The sequence below is a fragment of the Solea senegalensis genome, linkage group LG4, assembly GCF_019176455.1.
Source record: "Solea senegalensis isolate Sse05_10M linkage group LG4, IFAPA_SoseM_1, whole genome shotgun sequence".
Classification (NCBI taxonomy): domain Eukaryota; kingdom Metazoa; phylum Chordata; class Actinopteri; order Pleuronectiformes; family Soleidae; genus Solea; species Solea senegalensis.
In genome coordinates this window covers 6849820-6870197 of record NC_058024.1, presented here as the reverse complement: position 1 = coordinate 6870197, position 20378 = coordinate 6849820, and the positions used below count along the sequence as shown (strand labels likewise).

The 20378-nt window shown below is 40.7% G+C and overlaps 2 protein-coding genes and 1 long non-coding RNA gene across 4 annotated transcripts; 2 read left to right on the top strand and 1 right to left on the bottom strand.

The window, feature by feature from the left end:
• The first annotated feature begins 1057 nt into the window (after positions 1–1057).
• dnajc14 (DnaJ (Hsp40) homolog, subfamily C, member 14) lies at positions 1058–10153 on the top strand. 2 transcript variants are annotated; one of them, XM_044023586.1, is made up of 7 exons: positions 1058–1173; positions 3080–4524; positions 4684–4790; positions 5085–5204; positions 5327–5487; positions 6047–6149; positions 6708–10153. In XM_044023586.1, exons 2-7 carry the CDS (start codon positions 3301–3303, stop codon positions 6997–6999), a joined length of 2007 nt encoding a protein of 668 aa, XP_043879521.1. In that variant the 5' UTR covers positions 1058–1173; positions 3080–3300; the 3' UTR covers positions 7000–10153. The 2 variants fall into 2 exon arrangements, with proteins under 2 accessions (XP_043879521.1, XP_043879522.1); XM_044023587.1 differs by lacking the exon at positions 1058–1173 and adding an exon at positions 1186–1833.
• Positions 10154–10715: 562 nt separating this feature from the next.
• Positions 10716–17683, bottom strand: inpp1 (inositol polyphosphate-1-phosphatase). The gene is made up of 6 exons (XM_044023588.1): positions 17448–17683; positions 14382–14587; positions 14221–14281; positions 13703–13903; positions 13430–13604; positions 10716–11660 (listed from the first exon to the last, which is right to left on the bottom strand). The coding sequence occupies exons 2-6, from the start codon at positions 14583–14585 to the stop codon at positions 11162–11164; spliced, it is 1140 nt and encodes a 379-aa protein (XP_043879523.1). The 5' UTR covers positions 14586–14587; positions 17448–17683; the 3' UTR covers positions 10716–11161.
• LOC122767991 lies at positions 15237–15627 on the top strand. The gene is made up of 2 exons (XR_006360261.1): positions 15237–15282; positions 15448–15627. It is a non-coding gene; the product is annotated as an uncharacterized LOC122767991 (long non-coding RNA).
• Positions 17684–20378: the final 2695 nt, after the last annotated feature.

Below are 20378 nucleotides of genomic sequence, written 5' to 3'. Positions count from 1 at the left end.
AACAGACCCTCAGAGAAGTAGTCAGCACACCAACACTGAAGGTGCTTACAAGTTTATTCTGAGAGCTACTGTGTGCATATGTGACAGATGTGTAAAGGCTCACGTCAATTGCGTCATAAAATTACCAGCAATATCAGTTCATTTGATCTGTTTCCATCCTGGCACATCTTGCACTTTGGAAAAGCATACATTTAGTCATCACATCTGTATGTTTTATTTGTATGGATGATCTCAACATTCAGCTCTATTTACGTGGATTTAGCATTTGCTAGATCTGGGCCGGGCCGGGCCAAGCCTAGATTGGGGCCTCCCTCCCACCACCTCTGAGCTTGATTATTATTGATACGAATGTAACACTATTACATCAAGTATAGTTGTGTTATTTACAAACCAGGGTCACTTAGCGTTTAGCACTCCTGCTTTTGAAACAAGACCTGGGTTTGAGACCAAGAACAAGGGCCTATCTGCATGGAGTTGTCCAGGGTATACCCCACCTATGTCAGCTGAGATTGGCACAGCACCCCCCCAAAAAATAGCCAAAAATGTGTGTGTACGTATGTATATGTATATATATATATATATATACATATACTTGTGAATACTGACATTCAATTAAATTTGAATTTATTCTGTATGAGTTAAATTACAACAACAACAATGATAATAATTATGATAACAATATAAGTGTTAGTATAATAATTATTATTTGTGAAGTTTTTGATTGTAGAGAGCATCAACCAGCTCTTGCAACTCAACACAAAATAAATTAATGTCAGTTTTGGATTCAGTTTGCAATGAAGAAATTTTAATTTTATTTCCTGTAAGACATATACATTCAGTCATATTGTCCGCAGATTTTGAATTACAATAACACTTTTCTTTTATTCACCTGTATTTTTCTAATATGACCTGTCAAAATGGCAAATTCATACATGAACTAAACGCCATTTCAAACTACAGTCAACTCCACACCAGTAGGTGGCAGCAGTGAGCCTTTGTTGTCTCTTGACGGTCAGAAATGAACGATGAAGTAGTATCAGCAAGATGATGAAGAAGAAGAGCTAGGAGGAGGAAGAAGTAGGTGAAGAAGCAAAAGAAGAAGAAGTGTCTATTAAAAACACCACGGACACTTGGCTGTCTCTTAACAAACAAGGTTATACAGTTATATGAGAGGTATATATTACATTTAGTTTTGTTTGAATGCAAAATTGAATAATAATGTACTAACTTACCAGGCTCGCCCGGTGCCCTAAACATTCTTTTTTTACACGTCAGACCGACAGGAGGGCACAGTCGTAAATAGTAGCTTGTCCGTCTCGTTATTATGTTAGTAGCTAACAGTTAGCTTCTTGGTTGGCTGCTTGCTACATAACGACGCTGACCGTTTGCTGCCCTGTTAGCATTTTAACCTTGTGTGAGACTTCATTAGGTTACAATATCGCCTGCTTTGGTGGCTACAAAGGAAAGCTAATATTAGCCCCAGTAGCGCCTGTCTGTCGTCCAGCTGACCAACTTCTTCCTCTTGCTAACAGTCTAGCCACCTGCTAACACTAGCCGCCTGCTTTAACATCTGCTGATGTTGTTGTCAGAGTTGTCTTAACACGAGGTCTGACACAAAGGCGTCACTTTTTTTACCTGCATATTCCGTATGTTTTTTATTGCATCTGAATGGTTGAATGGTTGTTATAGATTAACCGGGTTCCTCGTTGGCTAGCTGAACTAGCAAACAGCAAAGCAGTGTAGTTAAATGTTATCTGCATTGTATAAACATCCGAATGAATCCAGCCACTTCTACAACGTCTGGGAAAATAAGGTCTTGTTGGCACATGTCATGTAAGTTATCATTAATTAATGGCATTACGTTAAAGTAACTCCTCCTATATACTTCAAAGGATGTGTCATATGTCAAGATTAGCAGTGGTGAACTTAGATGGATAGGTGAATAGTAGCAGCATGGTTTCAGGCACTTTACAAACTATCAAAAGTATATAATATATGAGATAAAATTCCAAATATTCATATACACTGTACGTTGATTGCCTGTCATACTTCTGTAGGGTGCTCCTGAGGATCACCAAGGTATTTTTTTAAAGAAAGGATATGATAATGAATGATCTTACTGCAGGGTGTGGTAGAGAAAGTTGATTAGGCAAGAGCAACTGGCGCTTCATGGTGCAGCTGTGTTTTTAATTCTAATTCCTGCTGCTGAATCAAAGAAGCAGTTCAGGATCCAGAATGCATTCACTGCTAAGGAACTTGTGCTGGCAGAGAACACTTTGCATATGGGAAACTAGGCTTCTTTCAGACAAGGCTTCTGAAGTGCTCACCCTGCACTTCAGAGGGCCACTGAGCATCTCCTTTCTAGAGAAGCAGTAGATGTGGATCAGAATAGAAAGGATCCTCAACTTAAAGCCCCTCTTGTACACCTCATCACATGTGCCAAACTCTGACCCCATCGTCCCTAACCATCTCTTCATGGGGCGGAAGGATGCATGGATCTGAGGATGCATTCAGCACATTTTTTGTACACTGAGACCTGTATTTAGAGCTCCTGCATGCGTTTGGGTCATTCAGGACTGACGTTAATACTGCGTCTGAACAGGGTCATAATATTGAAATACTGTCTTCTCTTTCCTTTGCTTTTTCTCTTTTTGTCCCCTTTTTTATTTTCATATTGTCATTTTATGTTGCATTGCTGCTGCCTTCTAGTTTTAATCTTGCGTCTCTATTGATGAGGATTTTTTATAATTAACTGGAAAACTATAATTCATGGCAACTTAAATGCTCTTAGGGGATAGGGGTAATATAGATAAAACCTTGTTGATGCTTAATTACTAAATGTCTGTTTTTGGTTTGAAAGAAAAAAAAATAGTCTCACTATCACTGCTTTAAAACCTCCTTGTACATACATTTCCTTTTTTTTAGCATTTTCCACAGTGGCTGAGTGCAGTTGGGTGTCATGAAAGAAAAACTAGCAGTGTCAGCAATAATTGCTTTCTGTTTATTATTTTGTATAGTGTAAAACAGTACAATGTTGTAAGTGTATGCTAACTAATATTTCATGTTTGTTGTATTTCAGTGACCAGCTTGATGCATGATGTGAGCTGTGTGGTGTTTTAAAGGCTTTTGACACCTGGAAGTGGCTGCTGATATGGTGGACCTGAGACTGACTTGTAGGAGCCCCCAGTCTCACTTTTTGATGAGAGTCTGGGGAAATGTTGCCACAAAATATGGATCTAGGATGTCATCTTCTCAGAGTTTCCAATTTCACAGCACATTAATCAAAAAGCTGTAAGGGACATGGAGAGGGAAGCAGCTGAGAAGGAGATGGATGAAGTTACAGACACTGATGAGGAGATCCCTGGTGGTGTTTCCACCATAGTGACCGAATCTAGTCAGTGTGAGGCCAGAGAGATTGATGATGACTGTGACCAGGATGACAAAACATCCAGTCACAAATCTCAGGACACCTCAAACTCTGCCACTCCACAAGACTTAAACATTGGTGAGGCAGAGATTTGTGGATTTGCAGAGGCCAAAGACGATGAAGAGCAGGTTTCAGATGGGTTTGAGCATGACGGCACCACAGATCACGAGAATGTGCAGGCTGTGAGTCAAGAAGAGGATGAAATTGAGGAGGAGCAGCAGCACATGAATGGAGAGTCTGGTTGGAGGAACCTGGGAAGTGGACGGAGGTGCAAACTGAAGAGCAGTGGTTCTTTTTCAGAGCAAAGCAGTCAAAGCACTTTTGCCTCCACTCAAAAAAGCAATGTGATGTCTAGTGGTGGACGGCATAAGCAGACCCGCAGACGTAACCACCATCACCATCAGCAGAACCGGGGCCGCAGGCGGACTGGCAAACAGCTCGTCTTAGCTTTCAAGGAGATGCTGTCAGAGTCTCTCAGCTTCTGGTGCATCTCCTGTGTCCACATGATGATTGAGATTATTGTCACATTAACTCACAATTGTGGAGTTGGTGTGGAAACTGGAGGAGTGAAACTTTACAACTTTGGACAGCGGCTCCTTTTAAAGATCACAGATGTACATGGTTTGAAAGCAGATGCTAGTCGGATTCTCAATTGGACTAAATGTGCGGGAGTGGAAGCTGTGGATAAAATAGTTAGGTCAGTGAAGTGGGTAAAGTCAGCTGCCTTATCTTGTTTCAGACTTTTCTGTGCTTTGGTCATCCTTGGGTCACAGTGGGCAAAGGGTTTAGTGGTCCGACTTGGTGGAGAGTGTGGAAAACGCTACTGGACAGCTTTTCAGGAATCAAAGTTTTGGAAACGAGTTGTGTCTCAGCTGGAGAGAGTTCAAAGGTTTTTCAGGCGAGATCGCTACACACGACCATCGACGCCTGAGTCACCGAGCAGAGGAGGGAGGGGCCACTCAGGCCAGGAGCTGGAGAGACTTCTGGCTTTGGTTGAGATACCAGAGAATGAGCTCGACCCCTTTACAGTGCTCGGTGTGGAGGTGCACGCCACTGAGGCTGAGCTGAAGAAGGCCTACAGACAGCTGGCTGTCCAGGTGTGTGTGTGTGTGAGATCCGTAGCTGAGTTAAAAGTACCAACTGTTTATTATAAACGTTACACCTGGATGGCTGAAATTATGACTAATAAATGGCTGCTAAGGCCAACATTTTCATCTTTAGTCATCCAACCTTTTAAACGGTCTTTTGTTTTTCAGGTCCATCCAGACAAGAATAAACACCCACGTGCTGGAGAGGCCTTTAAAGTACTGAGGGCTGCCTGGGATATTGTCAGTAACCCAGAGACACGACGAGAATATGAGTTGTGAGTACACAGAAAAAATATGGTCGAAGGACAAGCAAACAAAGCAAAGACATAAAAGGCTGAATGTCTTCAAAACATTTACTGGAACTTGTATTTATTTTGTTTATCCATTATTAATAATTTTCTCTGACAAATCTAATATTGTTTTCAGCCACAATATCAATATCAATAGAACTGGATGATGTTCCCTCTTTGTGTACTACTGTAAAGTGAACCGTGGACAGTGACAGTGGACTTTCATTGTTTGCCTGTAATGTAGCACAGCAACAACCAATTTGATTCACTCCCACACAGGAAACGCATGGCAGCGACTGAGCTCTCGAAGTCCATGAATGAGTTTCTCACTAAGCTGCAGGATGACTTGAAGGAAGCCATGAATACCATGATGTGTACCAAGTGCGAGGGCAAACACAAGTAAGTCATTACAATTCTGCAACAGTATCTAAATTATCTTTAACACTTAGCTTAGACACACATCTTTTGCAGCAGATCTTTCACGACACTTGTGTTTTTCTTTGTGACTTGTCTGTGTGCAGGCGGTTCGAGATGGATCGTGATCCAGCCGAGGCCCGTTTCTGTGCTGAATGTAACCGTTGCCATAGTGCTGAGGAGGGGGACCTGTGGGCCGAGTCAAGCATGTTGGGCCTACGCATTACTTATTTTGCCTGTATGGATGGCAAAGTCTTTGATATCACAGGTGAACATCAGGACATTTGTCTTGTAATTTTTTTGAAGATGGCTCACCTTACGTCATCTTAGGCTGTTTCCATCATGGTACGGTTTGGAATGGTAAAGCCCAGGGCCAGGCTTACGTTTTGACTGAGAACAGTACCTTTACATGGTAGGCGGGCTGTGGGCTGTGCCTGATGGCAACAGTTGAGGACATCCAGCCAGCTCTTTTTTTCCTGCTCAGTTTGCATTTAAGAAACACCAGTCACAAGAGTGTGATGTTTTTCTGTCACTCCAATCAGCTGACTGTCGTGGGTGGAGCCGGTCTAGGTCCACCATTCACGTACCATTCTACTCGGAAGGGTGCCAAAAAATGAAACGGTTGGGGCTGGTTATTTAAGTACTTTTCCTCATCGAACAGCAAAAAAACATCCCATACTGTACCAAACTGAACTGTGGCTAAAGGGGCTTCAGTAGCAACTCAATACACTGTAGGGTGTATGAGTTCATGTATTATCAGTATGTATCGTTCTTGATGCTTCAGTACGTCTCTGGTTGTAACCTATTATGATGCTGTCATGTTTCAGAGTGGGCAGGCTGTCAAAGAATAGGCATTTCTCCTGACACGCACCGTGTGCCCTATCACATTTCCTTTGGTTCAAAGAACAACGGCAACCCCACACGACACAGGTATGTCCACTCAAAAATCGAAAAACAGACAAAAATCGAAATTTGAAAGGCTGTTGTGGTCCCTCAACGTTCTCTTTTCATCATTCAACTACATGAACATAATATAATCATTTTCATCTGGGCCTTCATTTTTCCACATTTTCATCCATCATGTGTCTGATGTTTTTAATGTCTTCTGACGCCAGTAAATACTTCCTTCAATTGCAATACAAATTTGTGTGTAGTGTAGGAGGTGTCATCTCTGTGTTGTGTACTGTTGTGTTAATGTTTAACACTTCAACTGTTTCTATCATGACATATTTGTTTGTTAATACGGATTATTATCCGTCCCCTTAAGCCTAATTTATGCAGAAAAAAATCAAACACATCACATGACTCATTTACTTTTGCTAAGAGACTGTTGTTAACAGCTACAGTATAAATCATGCTTAATGCTTTAATGTAGCCCTATATTATTCCGCTCATATGCAGTTACAACACGGCCATCTACAAAAAAAATATATAATTAAATCGAGTCTTAAGTTCAAAAGGTCTTGAAATGTCTTGTTTTCCTTCCAGGACGACCTCGGAACACTCTACAGGTCCAGCCAATCCTGCCGATTTGCAGGACTTCTTCAACCGCATCTTCAAAGGACCTCCTACTGACATGGCTGCCAATGGGGGCTTCTTTCCCTCAGGTCCACCTCAACATCACCCGCCTGGTGCTGGAGTGCCCCCCTTCTCTCCTCCCCCAAGCCAGACAGGCTTCCACATGCCAGGGAGTCACCGGCCAGAGTCCAGCGAGACTTGGGCTGAAGGTGGCAAACCCCCCAGGCGAAGGAAGAAGGTCCGGAAACCCTTCCAGAGGTGAAGTCTCTCCAACCTCTCAGTGTATCAATGAAGCAACACAGGGACACAACTAATAATGGCCATGTTTGTCTATTGCCTGCCTGTCGGCATGCCAAGCTCTGAACTGGAGAATATTAACGTGGACAAGGCTGCGCTCAGATCAGCCAGAGGAGAAAGAAAGTGATTCATGAAGCAGAGTGTGTGGACTGAGAACAAGTATTGAAGGAAGGCTGAAGAGGTGGCAGTGACGGTGCTTTACCTCTCATTTTACCTTTCTGTTTCTGTTGGTCTGTAAGACGACTGTAGCCTTGGCATTAAAATCCTTATCAGGATGCTGTCATGAAACATTTTTCCTTTCATAATTTCCTGCCAAATCCTGCAAAGCATGATTAATCACTTGCATTTCAACACTTCAGTTCTCTCAGTTTTGTTATCGTTTTCTTCGCGTGTGCTTAGTTCAAGACATTGATTTTATGGCTGACTGTTGAAAGATGGTTTGCAGTCAGTTGGACTGCAAATTATTCACAATACACATGAAGAAGATCTGAGCAACATCACTGTCAGTGTTTTACTCACGATAGTGGCACGTGGGTCAACCTCTAGATCTATACTCCGCCCACCGTCTTTTAAGAAAAGACTCCAAACCAGCCAAAAGCAACACAAGTTAACTCAACTCAACTCTTTGTGTGCGAGCTGACCTGAGAGTGGCCAGGGTTTAGTTTCAGCAGGGTATCGGTGTGGTTCACTGATCATAGGCACACAGACACCGAGAGTTGGCATCAACATTTAGAGTAAGTGTGGCTCAGTGAATCAGAAATCTGCAGATGCAATTTGCATATTTTTGAATAATGTTTATTACAAGCAGGAACATTTCTTGAAAAAAACACATTTTTCACATAATTACAAATGATTTGGATCCTAATGTTGTGAGTTTTTGTTGAAATTATCACTTGATCCAATTCCAGTGGTTACATTTCTATTGAATGGTTGCGTTATTACAGCCACAACTGTATCTTCTAATTCAGAATTAGTTATGTTAGCAGTGGCGCTTACATTTGTCTGCATTTTTCCAGAGAATCACATCAGTCATTGGAGCCCTACTTAATGCAATTGAGTTTGTTTTTAAAAAGGTACATTTTAACACAGCCCAGTCAGATTTTGTGAACATGAGAAGCCAGAAACAACAACCTGTGATGCTGTCAAGAAATTAGAGTGAAGTGGGAAGAAGGTGTAATTTATTTTATGATATTGATTTAATTTGTTAATCTCCCTGCTGTTTTTTTGTCTTAGACTCAAGATTGACAATATAATTACAACCGAGGTTCAAATATAACAGCAGGAGTGAATTCAGTTTGTGTTTGCCTTTATTTGCTGAAACCTTGACATTTTGAAACCTATATTTGCTGCAAAAGACTTTGTTAAATAAATGGACTCATACTGCCCCCTGTTGATCTGCCTTGTAACCACTCTACTGATTTTTAATGTCAGCCTATTAAAAACAGACTGTGTCCAATCAGACACTGTCCATTATAAATAGCAACATTATGTTTTTCCCCTAATGATTATTAATAGCTCCACAGTAAAAATGCAGCGTGTTGCATCTGCATAGTTTAGGTTGTTCAAGCTGTTTTGGCTTCAGGAGAAAATGCCTAAAAAAAATATCCCCTGTGGAAAATAATTCTACCACTTAGAGAGAGATAAGCGCCTGAATCTCAGTGATTCTTAGCTGCTTAGCTTACCCTTTGCATAGCAGCTGTTTTGCACAGGTGTTCTCATAATGATGGCTTTATTCAGTTCATGTAAGTCATGACCATGTGATTGTGAAGCTAAATGGAACAGGGCCATCGTTACTTAGATGATTCACACCTGGTACTCTCCTCCTCCTCCTGACTTGTCAAAATGGCGGCTGGGCAAAGGGCCCTTTAACAATATTCTCATTTTGACTTCCAGGTGTTGAAACAGCTTTCAGAATGTCAAGGTCACAAATCTCCAGAACAAATAAATCTTCACATCCTTGTAATAACCTCAGTGTTGCTGCTTGTAACAACATGAACAGTGTTTGTTATTTGGGTTTGGTTTTTTGAAGAAGAAGAAAAGAGACTTTAATCTTCATTGGTTCATTTCAGAATTGATATTGATATTGTTTACACCTGATATGTGACGATTGTGAAGCATTTGAGGCATAAAAGGTTATTTTTTATATTGACAGTTGAGCAGAAATGCCATTTTTAGTTTTGTTTCAATTGTGTTCATTTGCACTATCCCTGTCCCACGCTTGTAATAACATCACAGGATTTGAACAGTCATCAGTGATTTAATCAGACTCCTCCAGCTGCGGCTGCGTAGGAGGTGTAGCTTGTTACGCTAGATACGTTTTTGGTAAAAAAAAAAAAAAAACAAGAAGAAAGTTTAATGAGTGACAATGTTATCTGAAGATCTCATTTGAGTGGGCGACCATTGCACTTCACTTACCATCTGGAGAATCTTAAATATTTTTTGCATAATGTAGGTTTTGTGGGGTTTTTTCTTTGCAAAGTTTGCTTATGTTCATCAAAGCAGTACATTGTGTTGATTTCTTTCAACTTTTCTTGACATGATCTTTTCTGGACAGTTTTCCAGACATGGATTGATTAAATGTAAATGAATGATATCAAGGATTAAGGATTAAAAACAATGTCAGAGCCTGAAAGAAGATCAGGGAGATTGTTACTATTTGATATCCAGATAACACAAAATCAACAAAATGACTTGAAAATTTGTTAAATGACAGAATGACACTTAAGTTTCTCATATTTTTCTTTTTATTCATTACATTGTTACCAATATTTTCAGAAAACAACTTTGCAATGTTGATAAACTGTCAGATATCCACTTTAGTCCCTGTCGACAAAAAACCACGTCCCCACCTTGACTTAACAATGTAAAGTGCTGGATGTTAAAGGTAGCAGTTCAAAGTCCAGAACGTTTAAGGCAGAGCCAACACTTCAAGAGTTTTTCTTGTCTTTTCAACAGAATATGCAGAAGTATTGCAAAAAAATATCTGACAATCATCAGGGTTTTTGTAGGGAATTGTGTAGCGTGTTTCCTGGCTGGCAAAGCGGTTTTAAAAATATCACTGTTGGTTTTCGTTTCCCCGCTCTCTGGTTTTCAAAATAAAGATGATTTCCTATATGCAACATGTCTGTGTAGATTCTGCTCATTGAATTAACTTGTTGATTTCCTGAGTCACAGTGGCTGCATCTCCCTCAGGTCCCACCCTTCAAGCTGGCCTCATATTTAATTTGAATGTAAACCCACACTGAAAAGGGCTCACTGCTTTACCTCATATGGTTTTTCCATCGTCTGACCTTTTAACTTATGGAGGTGCAATCGTGGAAAAGGGGCAGGACATGTGTGTCCCTCTGCTCCTTACAAGGTGCTGTTTGAGAGCGGTGCAGTTTCCTGCACCTGATTTGAGTCTCAATCTCTCTTGTGACTAATCATATCCTTTTATAGATAAGATAGGACAGATAAATAAAATACAATACCACTATCATAACTGTAACTTCAAAGAAAGAGGCAGTGAGCTTATATTTCCTCTGGCAGTGAAGCAGTAAATCCCTCCAGCACTGAGCTCTCATCCTAACTGACAACCTCTCTATGCAACATGGAAACAAATATTTACATTTATAAGTGTAGCAGATATTTAACAAAGGCTGGCCTGATTTTACTGAACAGAAGTTTAAGACGATTACAAAATTTGACAAGCAAGTGTTTTGTGCTTTATTTGTAATTGATACTTCAACAAAATCATGTCAGGGTGAGGTTTCAGGTTCTTAAATCTTAAATACAAGCACTTTTGTGTGCGAAATAATAGATCTTGTCATTTGTTTTCTAAACAATCTAAAGTCCTATGGGCTTTTCACGATCAGAAGACTCATTTGTTAAATGTTTACTTCTCCTGAATGTCCACAAACCAATTATTACTTGGCTCAGACCTTGTAAAACACTTCACCTTGTAAATGATACACTTGCATACTGTATATACTGGATATGTATATATATATATATATATGGTTAAAAATAGACTATTCCTTATAATTAAAATATTTTGTCCTTCATTGAGAACACCAACCAAACCACATGATCATATACGCAACAAAAAATATGGCAGCATCTGCTGATTACATCCACTGAACGCCCAACTACAACTTGCCTTTCAGGGCTTCTATGATGCTGCGGAGCTGGGCACAGTCTCGATAAGCCACCAGGCCTCCATGATTGGCCCAGCGGTCAGCTCCTCTACACTCAGTGTTAGCCTGGTGATAGGTCAGTTCTGTCAGGTGATCCTGCGCTCCAGAGCTGCACTGCAGTCTCTTCGTCAGGTCCACTACTCCTCCTCCGAGGGCTCGGAGCAAAGCGTGAGGGGCGCAGGAGTCCCACTTAAAGGTGCTGCCCTCTGAGAGGACGTAGACGTCGGCAAGGCCCTGAATGACGCACAGGATCTTGTAACCGGCTCCAGACGCGTATATCAACTTCTCAGGGCCACACAGTGAAGTCAGGGATTCCTTAACTACCTGCTTCTCACTGGAGCTGAGCACCACTGAGAGACTCTGCCCCCGTTCAGGTCCACGTTTGGGGGGACACAGTGAGCAGATGTTGAGGTCACCACAGGACACACCCCAGAAGTGTTTCCCCCTCCAGCTGTCAATGCAAACAAATGGATTTTAGTGAAGAGAGAGAAATACCATCCATCAGGCCAAGAAAGAAAAAACATCCATCAGGCCAGGTCATACTTTCTGCATCTGCGTGTGTGCAGTGGTCCACAAGGGTCCAGGTGACAGAAACCTTTGCTGTTCATCATGGTACGGTATGGTTTGGAATGATTAAGTCCTGGGTCAGGCTTGTGTTTCCACTAAGAACAGTATCTTTATTTGGTCGGTGGAGTGACCTGTACCTGATGGCCATGTACTGTGAACACAACACATCCAGCAGCTCTTTTCGCTGGTTTGTGACTGTCTATCGCAACAAGACGTCAGACTTAGCATGAGAATAGACTGCGGGCTTTTGCCTCGACTTCCATTAGCTTTTTACACCCATTGTACGGAAGTAACATTTTTCTGACTGTTGGAGTTACTCTGGTACCCCAAGGTAAGGGTACCAAAGAATGGAACAGTTGGAGCTGGTTATTTTGGTACTATTCCTAATGAAAAAAATACATACCGTACTGTACCAAACCAAACCGTTCCACACGGTGACAACGCAGCTATTTGGTGCATTCAGGCCTGTACTCAGCACTGTCAGCATGTGAACTGATGACTCAGGACAGTTGCTAATTACCAGGTCTGAATGGGTGTTACAGACTTATGCCAAAGCTGACTAATAGTTCCTTTCTTCCCTTGAACAACAACATGAACCAAACTGGAGAATTACACCAGTCACTGAGCTCCCACTCTCTACCAAAATCAACTTTGGACATCTGGTCAGACTCATTTTGACTCAGACTCTTATTACAACTGCATTTCATAAGGAGTTCTGGCTGTGTGACGTGAAGAGAAAGAGCGGTGCATAAGGCCTGAATAAAACAAAAGACAACTATAAACAGAAATTCTATTATTTTTAATCAGATAAGCCAGATGTGGTGTTGCAATACCATTCTTGTGTCAGCTCAACCCGTCCTAGCTTTGCTGTCTTTCAGTCTGTTTGCTTTCTGCCTTGCAGTCATGCAGTTTTATCTCGTTTAACGGTCTTCCAGAACCTGCCTGGCTTCATTTTCACATCCTCACTTAGTTACCTGGAGGGGTTTATGGTTTTTGAGTGTCACCTCATAAGTTTGACTCACTTATCTTCAGAGCATATACGGAGTGAGGCAACCCATGGACAAGTGGAAGGGATTTAGGCTGGAGGGTTTAACCGGAGGGTTTCCAGTTAAAGTGTTTTCCATTGTGATTTATAATAGTTTAGGTAAACAAGAGTCGTCATTCCAGTAGTTTGTGAGTTATAAAGATCTTATTTGATTTAATAGTGATATTAATTCATCCATTTCCTCTGTATCTGAAAGCTTCTTTAAAAAAAGAGCATATTTTCACATAAAGTTGCAAGAATATCATGACTCTCAATTGTTTTGGTAGAATAATCATGAGAGGAAATGTTCATGCTGCCCCCTAGTTATTTATATTACAAATAAAAATACCAATTTATACATGTCTGTCTGTGTTTGTACTATACAAGTCATAAAAGGCCATTTCTATTCCACTCTGGTAAGTCCTACATTTTGACATAGAAGACTTGATGATAACTGTCATGTTCTCTATGAAGACATTCAGTTGTTAACAAGACAAACAGGAAGAAGTTGTTTGTTTGTGTTTGTTTATTCTTTGTGTGTTTGTTTTACAGACCTGCTTGGCTTTAAATCGCCCTATGATGGGTGTATTAAATATTTATGAATTGAAGGGATAATGTTGTTAACCTACCCTCCATCTGTTGGGTCTTTGTAGTTAAATGGCTGGTTGATGACGCCCATAACTGGCTCGCCTGTGTCCCGGAGGTAAACTCCGATCAGAACCAAGGCACAGTGCAGACCTGAGGGAGACAGGTGACCCTCCTGCAGCACCTCCTCTCGGCCCTCTATGTACTGGCTGGTGGCATCTTATTTAAAAAACAACAGAGATGATCAGTTCTCATGGAGATGAGTTGTGCAGCACAGAAATATTTACTTCAGCCAGAGAGAACATCAACCCATTCACCTATGGGGTCGATCCAGATGCCGAGCTCAGAGGGCTTTAGGGGCACGGTCAGACTGTCTGTGTCGGTGTCAATGGTCGCAGGGTTTTGGTGGATGGCTCGAGCAAGTAGAGACGCTGCTATGTGGTCACCATCCAGCACCGAGGCCAGCAAAGTCGCGGTCTCCTCTTCTGTCGCGCAAACCGTCACCGTCACATTCTCTCCTGTAGACACACAGTCAGTGAGGCTTCATTTCATTTCCTTGCAACACCTGCCTAAATATTTACAGTTTAAACATTTGGACAACAACACACGGGAAAAGTAGCTAAACCACAATTTAGCATTTTATTTTTCTATTACAAAGCTTCCTACTCAGCCTAAAACAAACCAGTGCTCCTGCAGCGGAACAACACCAGTATCTACACTCACCAGCAACAGTTCATAATAAGTTACACTTATTATATTCCCATACATTAGCCCAGATAGTTGTGGTGGTGTAAGTGGCGGTTTGTGGTGTGAATGTTAAATATTAAGTAATTACCAAGTCCATTTTCAAACTTGTTGGATTCCTCTCCATGAATGAAACCAACCATTTCAGGGAACTGCACACAAAAGCAGACATGACAGGGTTAAAAGGCAACGCACACAGCTTACATTCACTGCTTTTATACAGTCCAGTATACAGTATACGACTTCTCCTACCTGAACACCGACGTCATGCCGGATCATCTCCTGGATCACCACATCAGCAAGTGTCTTGAAGTCCTGAACAAACTTCTTGTTCTTGTCATCTCCGGTCTTCTCTTGAACAAGGAGCTGAAACAGCGGGGCCTCCTGTCTGCAGACCCGAGCCACGTTGGCTGCTTTTTCAGCCACTCGCAGCAGTAGCTTCAGGAGTTCAGCCATGACTGTCCAGAGGAGGACAACAAAGTCACAATGCATGCAGAATGAAAGAGTTTTTGCACCTCTGACCTTCACAATTCGGCCTGAACTTTCACCCGACCTAAGATATAGCAGTATATCTTTTTAATTGACAGCATTTAAAGTGTGTTTTTTCTCTGTATTATGGTGCATTCCGAGTTCCTAGTCAGAAGTTTCAACTGGAATACCCCTTCAGGTCTGATTTATAACTTATAACTTCACAAACACATATGATTCCAAGATGGCTGCCTCTCGTGTCAATAGTAAGCAACAGTAATTTGTTTCTTTCAAGTCAGTAGTACACATAAATTGTATTTCCATTGAGTAGAATAGTTCAATTTGGTACAGTATGGTATGTATTTCTTTGCATTTCCATTAGGACTAGAACCAAAATAATCAGCCCCTTCTCTTCCATATTTTGGCCCCCCTTCCTTGAGTAAAATGATACAGTACAGTCCCTTTTACCCTTAGCACCTAATCGTCATCACTCTTCTGTTACTGATATGCCCCTGCCGATAGATCTATATAATATCTTTACAATAAATAAACAGAACCACCAAACATTTGAACAACCCCTCTTCTATCCGGCCACTTGGTCTCTCCCGGAACGTTTATCAAGGTGCCCGAGCGCCCGGGGGAATCTTAAGGCCGCGGACCATGGAGCAGACATAGGAACCGACAGGTAAGTGTTAACACAAACAACTTTGTACACGTGCAGCCTTCACACTTCTTCCATCCGACATTGCACCACATATATTCAACCATGAACTCTACACATGCTTCACACTGTTATCATTTCAGTTACGCTTCTTTCCGTCGGAGCTCAACCCGCTCTACTCTGTTGCAGACGCAGCCGAGTGCCGCACCTGCCCGAAGACATACTATCACCTGCGGTCACACGGTCTAATAAATAACTCCATAGCTAATAATAATTAATGTAATGAAACATCTGTAGAAACTGTGCAAATACGCAATGTGCAAAATGTACTGTGCAAACTATGGCAAATAAAGTGCAAAGTGCTGTTAATAAATGTACCTTCCAGTTATTGTGCAAAAGAACATGAACATGTGCAAAATGTTAAAGTAACGAAATGATCTTTGTTACAATAACAAAGAAGACATTAAAAGGGAATCATTTTTGGTTTGTGGACAAAACCAGACATTCGATAACATCATTTCCAAGTTTGACAGTCACTGATCAATATTTTTTAACGTTTTCTGACATTTTATGACATTAATCGATTAATCGTGAAAATAATCATTAATTGCAGCTCCAGACACAACCGCTGGGCACAGCCCAAACCACGTCTACCAAGTAAAGGTACTGTTCTCAGTTGAAATGCAAGCCTGACTCTGGGCTTTAGTATTCCAAACTGTACCAAATCTTCCAAACCTTACCATGATGGAAACATCTTTGGTCATATGTTGTCTTTACTCCATAAGAGCAAAATAACAGAGCCTTTCCAAAGAGTGTCTGTGTGTTTTTGCTGGAACTAGGCCAACAGGATTGAGAACCCTTGAATGAGGTTAACTTGGAGGTGCTACGCCCCAGTTCTGACTTCCAGTGTAAATGAAACACTCTATTACTACAATATCTAAACTGCTTTATGTAAAATTTAAATTTTGAAAAGTAACATTAAATGTCCAACTAATGAGAATATGTATTAAAACAATTGGTGATACTTTTGGAGTGCGGTGACAGTGGGTACACCAAAACCTGCCAAGGGCACTAAAATACCTCTGGCCAGCCCTGGTGGGGATTTATTTAGAACAGAGTGTGAAAAATGGAAGGAAAAAAAAAGAAGAGGCAGGTCATTATATTTGCAGTTCAAATGAAAACGGGTCATTTCTGAAAGGAAAAAGAGGGAAGGATGTGGTTTCAGGTCTTTGCATGTGAACCACACAGCATCACTGCTAAAGTCAAACCATTTAAGAACTCACAATCCTCTCCATACAACACCACCAATTTTTCACGTAAGCATTCAAAACACTGGAGTAAAACTGAGGATCATAGTGACATCCAGACTTGAAACCATAGGTGGGATGATATGAGATTATTGCGCCCAAAAGCTCTCACAATAAATTGAACATTAAAAACTTCCATAATGGAGATGGTGGTAAAATTGTTAATATGTCACGTGACTTTAAAATGCTCGTCAACATACAGTCCCAGTGATTTGTTTTGAAGTGTGACATGATAAGAGTGTATAGAGCCTCTTTTACAGTCCACATCCAGTGGAAAGTCCAACAGGGTCATTACAACACTTATGTAATATATACACTATAATACAGTATGTTTTGGACATGGGATTATATTTTAGTAACATTCAACAGTATCTGAAAGCTTAGTATCACAAAGCAATAACACATTACTTTTGGAATTTTGGAAGTGAAAATCCTGACAGGAAATGTCCATACAGTCCTCTAGTTAATTAGAAACAAACAATTATTACAATAATTGAAGTCACAATTATTTTTTATCAGGATCATCAGGTGATGGAAAATGTAAAATTCCCCCGTCTGTTTACAATTGCAAGAAGAAAAATAATTTGAAATCATATTTTACAATTATAACAAATGATAGCAAATATCGTGAATCGCAATTATTTTGGTCAGCATAACCGCGTCAGGAGGTTTTCATATCGTCTCCTGCATGATGGAAACACAGGCCTCAATAAAAACAACTGAGTACTGTTAATTCCGTTGTTTTAACGTGTGACTGTAGTAGACTTTACTGCAGCCAGTTGCTCCCATCGTGTAAATGTACACATACAGAAGGACACAGAGTGTGTGTAGCAGAGGAATGTAAAGAACAAAAAAGACACACACAAATGACAGAAACCTCACCTAACGCTGCTTATTTCCCTGTCGTCTGTCTCTCAGGGTTGTTGTGTTTTTCTCCACCAGTAGCAAAGACGGATAATTTAGTAAGACAGTGTGTCTAGTGTCGTTAAAACAGTTAAAACCCTAATTAACACAGAGGTCTGTAAGACTTGCGTTTCTGTACGTCAGAATCGTCAGAACGCGTTTCCTGCAGCAAGGAAGGGCGGACGGTTCCTTAACACACACACAGCTAGGCTTAAACACACACACACACACACAAGGACACGTAACTAGCGTCACCGCAGCGAGCGGAGCGAACACGGACATTTTTACCAGGAGTGGTTAACAGGAAACACTGCCGCGGTGCATTCACGGTCCCAATGCAAATAGGAAATTGTTCAATTCAATTAAATTTTATTAGTATATCGCTAAAAAGGAGAAAGGACAAGAGGGAGTTGAGCTAGAGACAGAAGAGAGAAAAGCAGCATGTATAGAAATTATACGTTATACTACTAAACAAGTAGTATTAACACCAAAAGCTTAAAAGCAAGTCTTAACCCATAAACAGCCATTTTAAGGTGTGACAGAGCGTGAGGGCCAGCCACAATGTCCTCTTTTTTCTAAAATGTCTTAATTTCCTGTGGTTTTTATGTTGTTTTTTTGTCTTCACAAAGATAAAAGTACACACACATGTTTGCAGCTATTCTTTCGAGGACACTGGAACTGACTTCCTTCATTTGGCCAGCCTAAACAAATTATTCCTAGCCTTCACCATAACCAGTTAATGCTGTATCCGCACCTTAACCAAACCACAAGTCAAAGCCCTAAACCTGACCACTTCCTCAGAAATGAGGTTATACCTCAATATGACCTGGTTTTGGTCTCCATGAGGACGACTGGCCCCGACAAGGTCACTGTTTATGCCAAGTCCCAAGTCACAAATACATGTACACACACACACACGCCAGCATTTGTGCAGCATTTGTAGTGAAGACACTCATAGACATAATGCATTCCCTAACCCCTTACCCTAACCTTTACCATCACATCTAAATGCCTAACCCTAACCTAAACTGTCCTCCCTCCCTATGATTCCCATAAGACACCCATACAAGAACACACACATTAATATTCTTGTATGTCATTTGTAAGGACGTTCAGACATAATGCCTGAACCTGAACCCTTAACCTAAAACCAAATCTGCCTGTAACCCATAAAACCAAGTCTTAACCCACAAAAAGCACTTTGAAGTGGCGAGGATGTGCTAAAATGTCCTCACAAAGATAGCTTCTGAAAAGAAAATATTTGCATTGTTTACAAAGCAAAACATACGCTGGCTTTCAAATAGTACATATTCTGCAATATACAGTGGTATGCAAAAATCACTGCATCAGTTTGTCACTTGCTGAGCTTTTGAAGCAGCAACTTAATTTTAACATATTATACCTTATGGAAACGGAAACATCTCAGTAGTGAAATCATTTTTATTGGTCCAACAGAAGCATTTTTATGTGCATTTAAAAAAAATAGGCAGGTGCATACATATGGGCACCCCAAAGAAATAATTCCATTAATATTTAGTAGAGCCTCCTTTTGCTGCAAGAACAACCTGTAGACATCTCCTATAGCCACAGACAAGTCCCTGAAGTCTGGCAGGTGGCATTTTGACCCATTCTTCCATACAAATGCCTCCAGTCCAGTCAGGTGTCTTGGCTTCCGTGCGTAGACAGCGTGCTTCATATCAATCCATACATTTTCAATGATAAGGTCTGGGGACTGGGATGGCCATTCCAGAAGATTGTGCTTCTGCATGAATTCCTTGGTTGATTTTGAACAGTGCTTAGGATCATTGTCCTGCTGAAAAATCCAACCCCAGCGTAGCTTCAACCGATTCTTGAACATTCTTGTCAAGAATCTGCTGATACTGAGAGGAATTCATGTGGCCCTCAACTTTAACAAGGTTTCCAGTCCCTGTGCTAGCCACACAGCCCCATAATATGACAGACCCTTCTCCAAATTTCACAGTAGTCAATAAGTTCTTCTCATGGAATTCTTTTTTTTGCCACGCATACCTCCCCTTGTTCTGACCAAATAACTCTATCTTAGTCTCATCTGACCACAGTATTTCTTTCCAAAATGCTTCTGGCTTGTCCAGATTTGCTTTTGCATACCTCATGCGGCTCTTCTTGTGAATAACACTCAGGAAAGGCTTTTTGTGCATCGCCCAAAAGCTTTCCCTGGTTCAAAGTACGCTGGATTGTGGAAAGATGAACAACTATTTTGTTTACTGTATATCATATTTGACCATCAGGTGAATAAAGTAAACTAGAAAATGTTTGTGTTATCTTTTTTCTTAACATACATACATCTTACTGATTTATGTTGACATTTAATGATGTTGATTTAAAGCCCATTAAAGCACAGTATAACTATTTATGTCTACACGTGTAAGGCAGTGATTCCCAGCATGTGGGACAGAAACCTAATGTACGTAACTGTAACTTATAACAAACATCTACCTTACAACTATGGTGTGTTATCCTCACTGGAGATAGATGGAGTCCTTTTACTGCATTACATTTCAGAGGTAAATATTGTGTTTTTCCAAGTTGCTTTCTTTTTCAAATGTGATGTGGTTTGATTACTGTACTTTGGAGCTTTTTAAAAGCCACCTCTCTAGGACCATCCCTTCTCATTAAATTGCACACCACAACACATCACTGAGTGCTATTGGCAATTTAGAATACTAGAAAAGTGGTTTTTCAAAAGCCACGTCCTCTGCACTCTATAATGCCAGTCCAAGTACTCGACAATGTGCTTCTTATTGTTTGAAAGAACAAAAAAATGACACACAAAAAAGAAAATAAAGAAAAAAATCTATCAAACATCCATTTTCAATGACTGGGTGAAGCCTTAGATATGAATGTTTTCTTAATAAAACAAAAGGTTTTCAA

What these genes read in the sequence shown, in the direction of transcription:
- dnajc14 (XM_044023586.1), top strand. Translation starts at nt 3,301, where the DNA reads ATGGAGAGGGAAGCAGCTGAGAAGGAGATGGATGAAGTTACAGACACT. An exon ending in ACAGACAGCTGGCTGTCCAG is followed by an intron (nt 4,525 to 4,683) that starts GTGTGTGTGTGT and finishes TTTGTTTTTCAG; the next exon opens with GTCCATCCAGACAAGAATAA. An exon ending in ACACGACGAGAATATGAGTT is followed by an intron (nt 4,791 to 5,084) that starts GTGAGTACACAG and finishes ACTCCCACACAG; the next exon opens with GAAACGCATGGCAGCGACTG.
- inpp1 (XM_044023588.1), bottom strand. Translation starts at nt 14,585, where the DNA reads ATGGCTGAACTCCTGAAGCTACTGCTGCGAGTGGCTGAAAAAGCAGCC. An exon ending in GGCATGACGTCGGTGTTCAG is followed by an intron (nt 14,282 to 14,381) that starts GTAGGAGAAGTC and finishes TTTTGTGTGCAG; the next exon opens with TTCCCTGAAATGGTTGGTTT. An exon ending in CAAGTTTGAAAATGGACTTG is followed by an intron (nt 13,904 to 14,220) that starts GTAATTACTTAA and finishes GTGTGTCTACAG; the next exon opens with GAGAGAATGTGACGGTGACG.